This window comes from Canis lupus, chromosome 9 (genome assembly GCF_048164855.1).
Source record: "Canis lupus baileyi chromosome 9, mCanLup2.hap1, whole genome shotgun sequence".
Taxonomy (NCBI): Eukaryota; Metazoa; Chordata; class Mammalia; order Carnivora; family Canidae; genus Canis; species Canis lupus.
In genome coordinates, this window is record NC_132846.1 from 71,726,776 (window position 1) to 71,741,188 (window position 14,413).

General features: G+C 44.6%; 1 protein-coding gene, 1 long non-coding RNA gene and 1 other non-coding gene across 5 annotated transcripts in view; 2 read left to right on the forward strand and 1 right to left on the reverse strand.

Annotated features, from left to right (window-relative positions):
- MOK (MOK protein kinase) overlaps positions 1 to 1,687 on the reverse strand; it is a 62,492-nt gene extending 60,805 nt beyond the window's left edge. For 2 of the 3 annotated variants that reach the window (XR_012037256.1, XM_072840007.1), the window contains exon 1: positions 1,424 to 1,687. Coding sequence is in view for 2 of the 3 variants with exons in the window: in XM_072840007.1 (XP_072696108.1) it covers positions 1,424 to 1,496 (73 nt within the window). In the remaining variant the exon portion in view is untranslated. The remainder of the gene's footprint in view (positions 1 to 1,423) is intronic. The other variant, XM_072840008.1, reaches the window with a different exon arrangement.
- Positions 1,688 to 3,972: 2,285 nt separating this feature from the next.
- On the forward strand, positions 3,973 to 9,249 carry LOC140639580 (uncharacterized). Its single transcript, XR_012036244.1, has 3 exons — positions 3,973 to 5,072; positions 5,738 to 5,962; positions 8,490 to 9,249. It is a non-coding gene; the product is annotated as an uncharacterized lncRNA (long non-coding RNA).
- Positions 9,250 to 11,642: 2,393 nt separating this feature from the next.
- TRNAI-AAU (transfer RNA isoleucine (anticodon AAU)) lies at positions 11,643 to 11,716 on the forward strand. Its single transcript has one exon. It is a non-coding gene; the product is annotated as a tRNA-Ile (tRNA).
- Positions 11,717 to 14,413: the final 2,697 nt, after the last annotated feature.

Sequence of the window (14,413 nt, forward strand, 5' to 3'; positions counted from 1 at the left end):
TCCAGTTACCCCAGTAACATCCATTATAGGTGTTTTTATTTTTCCAGGATCCTATCAAAAACCACAAAGGGCATTTTGTTGTCATATCTCTTTGGCCTCCTTTAATTTGGCAGTTTCCTGCCTTCTGTGCCTTTGACTTTTTAAAGAATTCAGGCCTTATGTTTTGCAGAATGTCCTTCAATTTGGATTTGTCTGATCGTTTTCTCATGATTAGTTTTAGATTAAATCTTTTCATCAAGAAATACGTCGGAGGTGATGTTATGTGCCTGTCAGTGTGTCCCATCTAGAGAGCCTGATGTCAGGGTGTCTCAGTTTTGTTGAAGTTAGGTCTGATCATTTGGTCATTCCCTTTATTCACCTTTGCCTCTTAGACCCTGCTCCTTTCCTAGAGGCAACTGCTCTTTTAGTTTCTTTTATGTCTCTATATATCTGTATTTATAAATGTGTATCTATCTCTATATATGAAAAAATATATAAATGTACATCTATCCCCCCCTTTTATTTTTATTTATTTTTAAAATATTGTATTTTGGGGTGCCTCGGTGGCTCAGTGGTTGAGCGTCTGCCTTCAGCCCAGGGTGTGATCCCGGAGACCCAGGATCGAGTGGGCATCGGGCTGGGCTCCCTGCATGGAGCCTGCTTCTCCCTCTGCCTGTGTCTCTGCCTCTGTGTGTGTGGGTGTCTCTCATGAATAAATAAATACAATCTTTAAAGAAAAAAATAAAATAAGAATGTCTTGCAAAGGGCAAATGAGATGAATTAATTCTTTTTTTTTAACATATCTTTCTTCCACAACATGCCATAATCAATTACCAATTAACGTTTAGGGTACAATGCAAATTGTACCCTGTAACTGTATCTAATCGAAATTAATCTTTTCACAGGGGGAGGGGAAAAAAAAAAGCCCACTCTAGTTGGTTGCATTTGAAGGGCCCATAATCCACAAACCCAAGCACAGGTAAATTTTTTTACCCGTCACATTTTCCAGGACGACCATCTCCTTTCCCAACTTCACAATTAACACTCATTTCACCAAAAGTTTGTCTCAAAATCCCTATTAAAAAGCCCTAAAAACACTACTGCTTGATCCAAAAATAAAAAATAAAAATAAATAAAATTAATTAATTAATTAAAAATTAAAAACAAACAAAAAAATAGCCCAGCTCTCCTCCCAATTGTTCCCTAAACCGATGTCACGAAAAGGCAGGAAGGCACACAGCAACCTGCCCAATGTTCAAGAATCTGAGCCTCAAAAACCAGCATTTTAAAACAAGACCCCCCAGACTCCTAACAAAACCTCGCCCTGAAATATGGGGGGGCGGGGCCTGGAGAGTCGCTGAGCCCCCGCCGCCCCCGCCCCGCCCGCCCCGAGCCCGGGGGCCGCCAGCGGCTCCGACCACCCAGGGAGGCGCGGGGTCCCTACCCGCCGCGGCCCCGGAATCGCCCAGCGGCCGCCTCGGCCCCTCCAGCCCCTCCCGGCCTCGCTCACTCTTCATCCTGGAGGCGGAAGCCGACGACAAGCCCTCGCCGAAACTGGACCGAGAAGAAAGGGGCAGAAAGGACGACCCCCTGACCCTGACTTCCACTCCTCTAAGGCAGGGTCCCTAACCCCGGACAGGAAGCGTTAGGATCCGGCCGCCATGTTGTATCCCTGTCGCCCTAGCAACCGTCGCGCCCCGGAGCGGCCGCCCGCGCGTGCGCAGCACGCCACGTCCGCATCCGCCGGGCCTACGTGTACGCGTGCGCAGTGCGGCCCGCCTCCGTAGCCCGGTTGCTAAGCAACCTCCCCAGCCGCTCTACGCGAGCGAGCGATTCCCGGCCTTCGAAAAGTGTAGGCGGCGACCTCTGGGATCGCTATTCCCATCCTGCCTGAGAATTTGGCCACTTGAGACCTAATGCTAGAACGATAGTCCGGCTTTAGCTGCGCTGGGGACGCACTAAATGACTGTCACCGGGTACCTGTTCTTTGCAGTCTCATCCTGCAGTGGCTTCTAACTAGTCTGGTATCCAGAGGTTGATTTTGTAATTTGTCTTTTTTTTTTTTTAAGATTTTATTTATTTATTCATGAAAGACACAGAGAGAGAGAGACAGAGACGTAGGCAGAGGGAGAAGCAGGCTCCAAGCAGGGAGCCTGATGTGGGACTCGGTCCTGAGACCGCGGATCACGCCCTGAGCCAGGGGCAGGTGCTCATCCGCTGAGCCACCCGGGCGTCCCAGGTTTTGCTTTTAATTTAACAAACATGTATTGACCTCAGGCACTGTCGCGGGTTTGGGGAAAATAAGGGTGAGTAGTGCGGACAAGGCCCTGACTTCTTGAAACGTCTACTCCAGTGAGAAATTGAAGGAACGAGTATGTGAATCTGTACAGGTGGAGTGATAAGCCAAGAGTGCCAGCCTTCAAGGAGCCCACTATGCACTACAAGCAACAACTCTCTATCGGTGTAGCGTTCTATGAAGCTCACTGTCATGCATTTGCTTTTTTCATTCCCACAACTACTCCGTAAGGTCAACTCTCCCTATGTTTTCCAAGTAATTTTTGAAATTCAAGAAGCAAAATAGATCCATTGTAAAAAAAAAAACAAAAACAAAACAAAGTACATTAATCAAGTAAAATTTTAAATAATTCCTTTGAAGCACTTCCATTCTTCTCAATCCCCATCCTCCCCAGAATTAACCACTGGCCACAGTTGAGTGGCATCTTTTCAGAATTTCTGTGCATGAATTTGCAGACTTTCCCTATAATTGAAAATCATAGGTATTCTATTATTTGCTTTTTTTTCACCTAACAAGTCGTAGTCATCTTTTAATATTAGCACATGGAGCGCTACCCTAAGTTTTCTAACTGCTGCACAATATTCTGCAGTTTGGATATACTCTTTTTTTTTTTAACCATTTCCCTATTAATGTTTCCTGTTTTTACTATTACCAACAATACTTCAGAAAATATCCTTGTGCATATCTTTGAGTACAAAGTGTTTCTGATAGAACTGATAGAAGACATCTACAATTTAAATGTGGACCTATGTGAAATCATTTTCCAAAAACTCTGTGCTGACACACAGAGAGATCCATATAAGCATTCCCTTCCCCCCACACTTGCATGGACACAGGATATCTAATAAGATTCAGGAAAAGATAAAAACAACAACGTGCAATTTTTAATTTCTTTATGCTTCTCAATCATTCTCTCTTGTCCTTCCTTGAGGACATGTTCTTCTCCTCTGGAAAACTGGAAGCTTTCTCCTCTCGGAGCCCCTGGAAATGAGACCTGAACGCTCCCAATGCTGTCAGCCTCTCTCACATGTCCCCTACCCTCTGGATCTCATCTTGGCAGGAAACAAAAACGCCTGCCCAGGTGCAGAGGGTAGAGTTACCCTCAACACTTCCTTCCTCCCTGTCTCCTCAAGACACCTCAGCTTCCTGCACACTCCTCCTTTTTCTACCTACCCTGCTTCTTGCTGCTCCCAGCCTCCTCCTTCCAGCCCCAGGGTGACCAAGTCTCCATGACTGCCTGTCATTTACAGGATAAATCCCCATTTCTTACCCCATATACAGTCTCCCTCCACCTGAAATCTTTAGGCCCAACCGTGTGCCCATCCCATCTTCCTCTTACGTCTTTCTGCCCAAAGTCATTTTGGTTTAGAAAGTTATTTTTTCTTCCTCAAATAATGTTTTTAATATATTTAACATGTATTAGTTTTAGTTACTGTAAATTATAATTTAAATAAATGTATTAAATTATTGTATAAAATGGATATTTTAATGTTTTCACTGCTATATTTAATATATAATCATATATAAGATATAATATGATGATGGGGATCCTGGGGTGGCTCAGCGGTTTAGCCCCTGCCTTCGGCCCAGGGTGTGATCCTGGAGTCCGGGGATCGAGTCCCACATCAGGCTCCTGCATGGAGCCTGCCTGTGTCTCTGCCTCTCTCTCTCTCTCTCTGTGTCTCTCATGAATAAATAAATAATATCTTAAAAGGAAATAAATGAATGAAGGGTAAATATTTTTAAAAGATATAATATGATGTATTATGTTATATTACATTATAGTACATATTTGGTGGCTATTCTGTTTCCTGGTTGCACCATCCCCTATTTAATTGGTCCCCTACTGATAGACAACTGGTTGTTTCTAATAGTCTGATCTTTCAAACATTGCTGCAGTGATCAACCCTGTACATACATTATTTCCTGTATATTCATGTGTACCCAGAGGAGAAATTCTTAAACTGGAGCTTTCAAGTCCAGAGTTTCTACTTTGAAATTTTTTACTTCTTTTTTAAAAATTGAGTCAAGATCATTTAACATAAAATCAACCCTTTTAAAGAGTGACATTAAAAAAAGTGACATTTAGTGCATTCACAGTATTGTGCAACCATGATCTCTATTTTGTTCCAAAATAGTTCTGTTACTCCAGAAGGGAGCCCTGTACCCATTAAGCAGTCTCAGAAACATGGTGTTAAGTGAAAGAAGCCAGACACTAAAAGCCACATGTGTACAGTATGATTCCATTTATTCGAAATGTCCAGAATGGGCAAATCCATAAAGACACAAAGTGGATTAGTGGTTGCGAGGAGCTGATGGAGTGGGGGTGGGGAGAAGGAGGAGTGAGAAATCCTGAGGACAGGGTTTCTTTTTATGGTGATGACAATGTTCTGGAATTAGGTTACAGCGGTGGTTGCACAACTTTGTAAGTCTACCAATAATTACCGAATGGTACATATTAAATGGTTAAGAATAATATGTGAATTTTATCTTAAAATAAATTGAAAAAGCCCCACATTGCTGGTATTATTATTGTTGATGGTGCTATCTTTGTTGTCTCTGAAGAGCCATATCTAATCTCTACAGACTCCTGAGATTTGATCTCTCCCTTCTTCTCTCCTTGTGGTCTTTCCCCTTATTTGGGGACTTTGTCACATTTATCTTTCTCTTGCTGTCTCTTTCATGTGTTTCTTCTACCCCCTTAGGTTCTAAGCTCCTTGGGCTGCCAAACTGTCTTTTATCTCCCCTGCAGGCAGAGGGCGTTCCTGGATAGTCATTGAGTATCTGCATTTGGCAGGTGAGCTCCACCCCCATTGTTTCGGACTTTCATGGGCTGAGGGATTTTCTGCTCATTTTTACTATGGTCAAGTTCACTGTGGGCTTCAGGAGTGAAACTGTAAAGACCAGGTTGATCGCAATTCTGCAGAGGAGTGCGTTGCCCACCGTGGGTACACGCAGCCTCTGGGCTTTATGTAGGCAAGCAGGGACTGCTGGACTTCAGCCCTCACCAGGGGGTCCAGCCCATCCTCCTGGCATGCAGTGTGCATCTGGTACCCCAAGGCCCTGGGAGAGAGAGGAAAAGAGCTTCCAGAATGGAAGATCAAAGGATACAAATGGGGGACCTCAGCAGGAAGTTTACAAAAAGGGGAATTGAAAGATTTGGCCTAGAGCCTTGGTTCTGAAGCTTTAGCAGCACAGAATCACCTGCCTGCAGGTGATTGTGATCTGTTGAACCTCAATTGCCATGCCCCACCCGAAAGTAGCTGTGTCTGTAATTCTGGGATGGGGCTTGATAATTTGCACCTCTAACAGAATCCAACGTGATCCTGCTGCTGCACCAGTGACCATATTTTTGAGAACCACTGGCCTAGATAATTTCTCATTCTTTATTTAATTCTAAACAGACTAGGAAATGCTACTCCAGGAAGAAAAAGCAATTTATGGAACTGTGTCTCCCTACAGAGACACTCTCAAACATCACACAGGCACGTCAGCTTTCTCGGGTTGTGGCTGTTTGGTCTGGTCACCTGCTCCCCTGGACCACTCATGCCCTAAAAGACAAGAAGAAGAATTGACAGACAAGAAACAATAAGCTGTGAGCCCTTTGCCTGTCCAGCACACAGTGACCACACAGACAGCAGCCAGGCTAGAGGCCGTGCTCCAGAGACGTTTGTGAGGGGCACCTGGGTGAGTTAAGTGACCGACTCTTGGTTTCAGCTCAGGTCATGATCTCAGGGTCATGAGACTGAGCCCCATGTCAGGCTCTGTGCTTAGCTCGGAGTATGCCCTCCCCCCCCCCCCCCCCGCTCTCTCTCTCTAAGATAAATAAATAAATCTTTAAAAAAAATGCTTGTGAAATGGAACCATCCAACACGTGAGAGCTCCACTCTTGAAATTGCTTGAATACCTACCTAACTACAGCCACTTGAGCTTTTTGGTTCATTCTAAAACTGTTCCTCAGTTCCTCCTGAATCCTAGCATAACTTTTCCCTATTTTCCAATGTCAAGAGATTTAGCCACAAGGCATGCTTAGCAGATATGTTTACTTCTGTTGAGCATCTTAATAAGTGTTCCAACCAGGAAATAGGCAGAAGTTAGAAAGAAAAATTAGAGATGACAGAAATTTCAAATGTGGTAACACTGGTAAGGTGGGCACGCACATCCAAATCAACCTAAAAGTAATAGAAAACAAATTCATTTTATTTTTATTATTTTTTTAACAAATTCATTTTAGAATAAACATATCTCAGAGGAAACTAAGCTAGCAAAGCTGTGAGATAAAGAGGACCAAGAAAAGCATTAGCCATTTAAATTAACATGAATAAATAAAAGTAGCTAACCAAGCACTATAAATGAGATCACAGTGTAATGTGTAACGTGGATGCAAAAATAGGTAAATTTCAGACTAAGAGAGCACATCTCTCAGAAAAAGGCATTCATAACAACAGATATAAAGTTTAAGGAAACATTTCTTAAGAGGAGGATAGAAAGAATTAAAATTCAGCTGTTAAAGTGATAGAATCACACCAGGTGACCCCAGCCAAATCACAGGACCAATCTCCTCACTTCTGTAAAATGGGGATAAAAATATCCACTCCAAACAGTGGTAGTGCGGATTAAATTAGATGTCTGTGACGCACTAAACAAAACTGCTTGATTTTTGTCCAGATGCTCAATAAATGTTGTTGACAAATCAAGAGGCCTCATCAACTGTCACCTGCTGTTACTCCTTCCTGAGAAGGGCAGGCCTGATTTTCAATGACTATTGAGCATCCAGGACAAACTTTAACCCTTGATAGGGAAGAATTAAACAGGCCAACTGACAGGTTGTAGAAGCCATGTGGCCTGTTGTTGGAGACCCAGAGAGGGTCTCGCTAGTGACCATCCTGGGCTCAGACCCAAGTCTGCAACATCCAACTCCCTGTGCTTCTGAGGCTCTCTTACATCTAAAAGAGACCTTTGTAAAAGCTTTGCAATCAATGTACATGCTTTAAGGGAGATACTTTTTAAAATTAATTTGTTTTAAGATTCTATTTTTGAGGGCACCTGGGTGGCTCAGTTAAGTGTCTGCCTACGGCTTGGGTCATGATCCTGGGGTCATGGAATCAAGCCCCACATCAGGCTCCCTGCTCAGCAGGGACCCTGCTTCTCCCTCTCCCTCTGCTTGCCACTTCCCCTGCTCATTCTCTCTGTCAAATAAATAAATAAATAAATAAGTTTTAAAAAATGAGTGTATTTTTGAGTAATCCCACATTCAAAATGCATTTCAAACTCACAATCCTGAGATCAAGAGTCTCATGCTTCACCCACTGAATCAGCCAGGTGCCCCAGGAAGGACAAAATTTTTTTTTTTAATTTTTATTTATTTATGATAGTCACACACAGAGAGAGAGAGAGAGAGAGGCAGAGACACAGGCAGAGGGAGAAGCAGGCTCCATGCACCGGGAGCCCGACGTGGGATTCGATCCCGGGTCTCCAGGATTGCGCCCTGGGCCAGAGGCAGGCGACAAACCGCTGCGCCACCCAGGGATCCCCAAAAAATTTTTTTAATAAAGATTTTACTTAGGGGCTCCTGGGTGGCTCAGTGGTTGAGCATCTGCCTTCGACTCAGGAGGCAGGGCCCTCAGACTAAGTCCTGGGATCAAGTCCCACATCAGGCCCCCCACAGGAAGCCTACTTCTCCCTCTGCCTATGTCTCTGCCTCTCTCTGCGTGTCTCTCATGAATAAATAAATAAAATCTAAAGAAAAAGATTTTACTTTAGGGAGAGATAGGCAGCATAAATGCAAGGAGGAGCAGAGGGAGAGAGAGAATAACCAGCCAACTCTTCGTTGACTGCTGAATCTGTCACAGGGCTCCACACGGGGCTCAATCTCATGACCTTGAAATCGTGATCTAAACCAAAAATCAAGAGTCCAACACTTAACGACCTGAGCCACCTATGCAACGTCGGAAGGACACTTTTTAAAAGTCTCTAGAACCCACCGATTTGTTGTAGCAAATCAGAAGCAACATCTGAAAAATCCTTCTATTTGTCTATTTTTCTTTCATGTTGTCTAACAGCTTTGACATAGCACATACTGTACAATGAAGCATTTCATTTCTGCTCCACCCCCTCCCATTTCTTTCCTTTTTTTTCCCCCTGCAAATCAATTGGCAAGAATTCAGTTTCAACATTCAAAGTGTTTTGCTCTCTCCTTGTCTGTGTGCCTCAGGGTTCCAAGTCAAAACACAAAATATAAAGAGAAGGTTGGAAGATAGTTCAAGGAAATTGTTCCGGAAATAGACAATAGGCATAGGCCTGGACCAAAGAAGAGAGAACAAAAATCAGAGATTCAACCCCAAAGTTTTGGCCTCTGAAGAATGGTGTTCCAGAAAAAGAGGAGAATATCAAATCTCCCTCGGAAACATTCTTCCTCGGAAATGTTGCCAGAGTGGAAGAACATTTTCCTGAATTGAATTTAACACACGCTGAATTTAACACCAACTCAACAAATATGTATCGAACACCTATTTTGTGCCAGGCACTGTTCTGAGAACTTGGCATCCATGAACACGACGATGGAGACCACAAGAGCGGCTTCCAGGAGCACAGGAACACCAAAGACTGTGGGCAGACCACCAGAAGCTGGCAGGGAGCCCTCAGAGCGAGCCCACCCTGAGGACACCTTGGTCTTGGACTTCTGGCTTCCAAAACTGAGAGAATACATTTCTCTGAGGTCCCCCAGTTTGTGGTTGAAGGCAGCCCTGGGGAACGCATACAGCATACCTTTATTATCATACTGAAGCTCCCAATGTTTAAACAGAATGACAGATTTTGCAAGTAGGTTAAGGCAAAGGGTCCATTGAAAATGCAAGGTAGCTGCCTGCACAAAAGGACCCCTCTCCCCAGACATGTAAAACCCTGAATAATAACTCTGCACCATTTGGTGCGGATCATGTACGGGTTTGGGTTTTCCTAACTCGGAGAATGAAAATGAGGACACCGTGAGATGGGGCGAGAACTGGCGGGAGCAGCTGCAGGAGCCCCGGCGCCAGGTGCGCAGCGTGGGGCTCGGCTGCCCCCTAGCGTCTGCGCGAGGGCACTGCGTCCGCTCTCCGCGGGCGGGCCTCTGGGCGGCCTGGGCCCACCTGCCCACCTGCCAGGTGATCCCGGCCGCCCTCTCAGGAAGCGAGCCTGCGAGTCGGCCTGTTTGTGCCAGGGCCAGACCTCTGAGGGCTGATCTGTCCACTGAGGCTCGACGAACCTGGCTCACATCTCCTATGTGCCAGTCACTTGCAGGTGCTGCGGATGCAAAATACAGGTTGCTGCCCTCCTGCAGTGACGAAATAAGCAAGCTCTGGACCAGACAGCAGGAAAAGCAAGGATTCTGAGTGCGGGGGGTGGTCAGGGAAGCCTCCCTGAACATGTGACATTTAGGCAAAGACATAAGGACCTGAGGGAGGGCGCCTTGGCAGTGCCGGGGGGAAGCAGGTCCAGGAAGAGGGAGCAGAAAAAGTGCAGGAGCCCCAAGGCAGGAGCATGGGGTGATGAGCAAGGTCCAGGAGGGAGGCAGGGGGAAAGGAGCAGGTTGGGGTGCGTGTCTTTCAAATGGGTGTCGCTTTGGGTGTCGGGTTGCCAGGTAGGTACAGGAAGCCCAGTTAAAGGTGAACTTCAGGTAAACTAATACTGGTTTTGTTCCAAATACCGCACGGGACATATACAAAGTTATTTGCTACATCTGGCAAACATCAGGGCTGGACCAGAGAAGGGAGCGAGGGTTTGAACAGAGAAATTATTTGATCTGACTGGTTTTAAAATGCGATTTTGCAATTAGTTCATTTGTCCATATGATTCCCGTTTATTATTTTAAGTACAACCTACCCCACCCCTCAACATGGGGCTCAAACTCTTGACCTCAAGATCTAAGAGTAATTTGCTTTACTGACTGAGCCAGCCAGGCACCCCTAACTCCTGTTTATTAAATGCTTTCTATTCCATATAGTGCACCAGGCTCTGGACATTTAACCAAAAGCAAAATGGACAGGATGTCAGCCGTCACAGGCAGTTCCCTTTGCCCAGAGGGCTCTACCTGTTTTGGCCTACACTTATGCATTCTTGTCCTTCAAAACACGGCCAAGTGTCTCAGTCTTCAAAAACCTGCCCGACCCTTCACCCCCAGCACCGTTTACCAACATGCCTCCACTCACACTCACTAACACCTGTGTTTGCTAAACTCTGGGCTCCATGAGGACAGGGTCAGGTCTGTTTTATTCACAGCTGATTCCCTGGGGTTAGGACACTGTCAGACTTAATGAGTATGTGTTGACTAACCCTGATTCAACAGCCTTCCTGGTGGTGGGGTGAGCTTCCTAACCTCCCTTCAGTAATCTGTTAAGATCAGCTAGACGGGGCTTCTGCTGTTTGCAACCAGAGACCCTGATCTACACCCACCGTTTTGTTTTGAGGAGTCAGACCAGAGGGATGGACAGTGTGAAAAGCTGGGGCTCCCTTCTCCTACCCCTGGAGCATTTGCCACCGCAGCACAGGATATCAGAGCCTCAGAGTCGGAAAGGCCTTGGGACCTGCAGATGGAGGAATCAAGTTTTGTCTTCCCAGCATATTTTTTACTCTTTTTTTTTTTTCCAAACAAACATTATCCCTTTGAATTGGGTACTGTAGGTTGCCCACCCAGCAGCTATTTTATGATTTATTCAAGTGCTAGTTAACAAGAGAGGGCAAAATGAAAACATTTTCCAGACATTTTTAATAAAGGGTGGGTGGGTGAGGACTGTGGCTTACCCACTCGAGGAAACACCGACGAGCCATTTAAAATGACATTTGTAAAAATAAAATTAAAATAAAATAAAATAAAATAAAATAAAATAAAATGACATTTGCAAAAAAATAAAAATAAAAAACAAAATGACATTTGCAATTGCATAGGAATATAAGGATAGAGTATTAAGTACAAAAAAAAGGGATAAAAAAGCTACATTCTTTTTAACGGGGTTGAATTGGATGCCAAATATATATTTTAAATACACCTGCGCTGTGAAAAAACATTGTCAGGGAAGACCCCAGCGGCCGTTGGTACACGAGGTTCCCGAGCTGGAAGGATTCTCAGAGATAAATCAAAATAGCATCCATTCGCAAGGTTTGAAAATGCTGCTCCCGAGCCAGCCTCCCGGGTATAATTTGCACTCCCCGGTGAAAGCCTCCGACTCGCAGTGAGAAGCCACCTGCCTTCTCTTTAAAGGGCCTCGGGGTTTTCCTCTGGCCAATGGGGACGGCGGCGGGATGACGGCAGCTGCACCGCCCGGGGAGGCGCAGGGCGCGCGGGCGGAGAAGCCTTGTAAGGTCCGCGGAAGCGCCCCCGCCACCGGGTGGCCGGTTAGCTCAGTTGGTTAGAGCGTGGTGCTAATAACGCCAAGGTCGCGGGTTCGATCCCCGTACGGGCCACGGGAGCAGCTTCCTTTTTCCCTTTGCTTCCCGTTTTCAATTCACTTTACAACTTAAAATTTTTTATTTTACTTGTCAATTTTTGTTTCTTAATATGCTTTTCGAGGGCTGCGAGCCGCAGAAGCGTTCCGGACTCGGCCCCGAAGTTGGCGCGCGCAGCCAGGGGGCAGAAGGGTCAGGATCCCGCGCGCGTTGCTCCCTCCAAATCCCCGCACGCTCGCTGTGCACACCTTGCAGCTGCCAGCTGGGTCTTTTCTTCCTCTTTTTTCTTTTCTTTTCTTTTCTTTTCTTTTCTTTTCTTTTCTTTTCTTTTCTTTTCTTTTCTTTTCTTTCTTTTCTTTTCTTTTTTTCTTTTCTTTTCTTTCTTTTCTTTTCTTTTCTTTTCTTTCTTTTTTCTTTCCTTCCTTCTTTCTCTTTCTTTCTTTCTTTCTTCTTTCTTTCCTTCTTTCTTTCTTTCTCTTCTTTCTTTCTTTCTTTTCTTTTCTTTTCTTTTCTTTTCTTTTCTTTTCTTTCTTTTCTTTTCTTTCCTTCCTTCTTTCTCTTTCTTTCTTTCTTTCTCTTTCTTCTTTCTTTCCTTCTTTCTTTCTTTTTTTCTTTCTTTCTTTCTTTCTTTCTTTCTTTCTTTCTTTCTTTCTTTCTCTTCTTTCTTTCTTTCTTTCTCTTTCTTCTTTCTTTCTTTCTTTCTTTCTCTTTCTTCTTTCTTCTTTCTTTCTTTCTCTTTCTTCTTTCTTCTTTCTTTCTTTCTTTCTCTTTCTTCTTTCTTTCTTCTTTCTTTCTTTCTTTCTTTCTTTCTTTCTTTCTTTCTTTCTTTTTCTTTTCTTCCTTTCTTCCTTTCCTTCCTTTCCTTTCTTTCTCTTTTAGGATGCTCTCGGATGCCACCCCGGGTTGCTTCCTAATGCAAAATTTCTGTGGGCCCTGGGTGCCAGTGGTTAGGCTTGAAAAATCCAGGCCTGGAATTCATTCATTCATTCCGCGCGTGCTTAGGGAGCGCCTTCTTGCTGCACGCCCTTCGTGACTCCGTGACTCCAAGAGGGAAGCAGAACAGTAAGAGAGAGATGCAAATCCTGCCCCTCCCTGGAGACAAGGACCAGCAGGACTGCCATGATTTCAGTGAGGTCTTCTGGTTGTGGAAGCATCTGGAAACCTTCTCTTGCTGCTTTCTTGCTTTTCAGAGAGGTCTCAGGCTTCGCATCTTTTTCCTTCTTGGTCCTGCAGTTTGCAGTCAAAAGGCAGCTGGATGATTTCTCACTCGCGGTTCAAGAATCCAGGTGCAGTTAGGCATGTTTAGTTTAACATGAAAACCAGTTATTTTACAGTGAATGCCATTTTATATCAGGGTCTAGCAGGAGCTCTAGCCGTGTTTGAAAAATATACAGGGAGAACATCTGCTAAGCCATTCATTCTTTTCTCAAATATGTGTTAAGCTCTCATGGAAGTCGGTAATAGCTCAAAGCTACAGACCAGAGGACCCGAGGCCTTGGCAAGTGCTCAGTGTGGAGTAAAAGTGCTCATTGAATGCCAGGGATGGGACCCTTGTTCTAATGAACACTTAGAATGCGAACCTGGGGCTGCTGACAGCGAGTATCGATACTTTGGATGTCATGTCTTGGATATACATGCCAGGCACCTTGTTAGACCCAGCAGAGGAGGAGCTAGCTGTGAAGGCTGCCCTCAGAAGCTGCACAGTGTCCTAAGCAGGCCTGCGGTGGGGGGGGGGGGGTGTCCAGAATACACCCGCCTGGTATAAAAATTATTTTCAGCAGATGCCATATGAATTCCTGAAAAGTCTTATCTGCTTAAAGGTAGAGGCTTCTCAAAAAAAATAAAAAAATAAAAAATAAATAAATAAAAGTAGAGGCTTCTCAAATTATTCAAAAGAATCCAATTGTCATAAATCTCCTTCCCTGAGAGCAATCAGGAAAAATGGTCTCTTGTCACTGGAGAGAAGTTGCCATCATATCTTCACAGGCATTGTCATAAAACTGTCCCATCTCCCACCTACTCTGGTAAAGGGCCATTTATCTTTCCTAAAAGGTATCTGTTTCCCCATAAGTGCCCTTCCCCTATTAAGATTGTATATAGACCCCACGTTCTAACTGCCCCTTAGAGTCACATTTTTCTGTGAACTCCATAGGTACATGAATAAAAATGCATGATTAAATTTTGTTTTTTCTCTTGTTAATCTGTCTTTTGTCGCTTTAACTCACGGACTCTCTAAAGACTGAACCTAAAAGCATAGAGGAAAAGTCTCCCTCCTCTCCCCAGACAGGCTCAAAAAAACCATGATGACATGGGGGTACTCTGTTCTAGACAAGGAGGGCAATTCTTGGCTTAGCGGTCAGAGAGGACCTTTCTGACACCTAAGGATGGGAGAATGAGAAAGTCTTTCTTTCAAGGTTTAAAAAAAAAAAAAGGACTAAGGAATTAACAAATTCCACAAATCTGATCTTCTCTCTTGGCCAGTCCTTAGTAAGGCCACTAATGAATTAAGTTAGAGCACTGCAGGAAGCTTAGTGAATGTTGCATGAGTATTGACCACGATGATGATGGTGGTGGCCCTGTGGAGAGAAAAATGATCAGAAGCTCCTCAGGCATCAGCCTGGCTCCCCAGCCTCCCTCACTTGAGAGCATCAAGACACTCATTATATTCTACTGTAAATGCCAGTTCCCTCCTCCTCTTCCTGCCTAGACTGTATA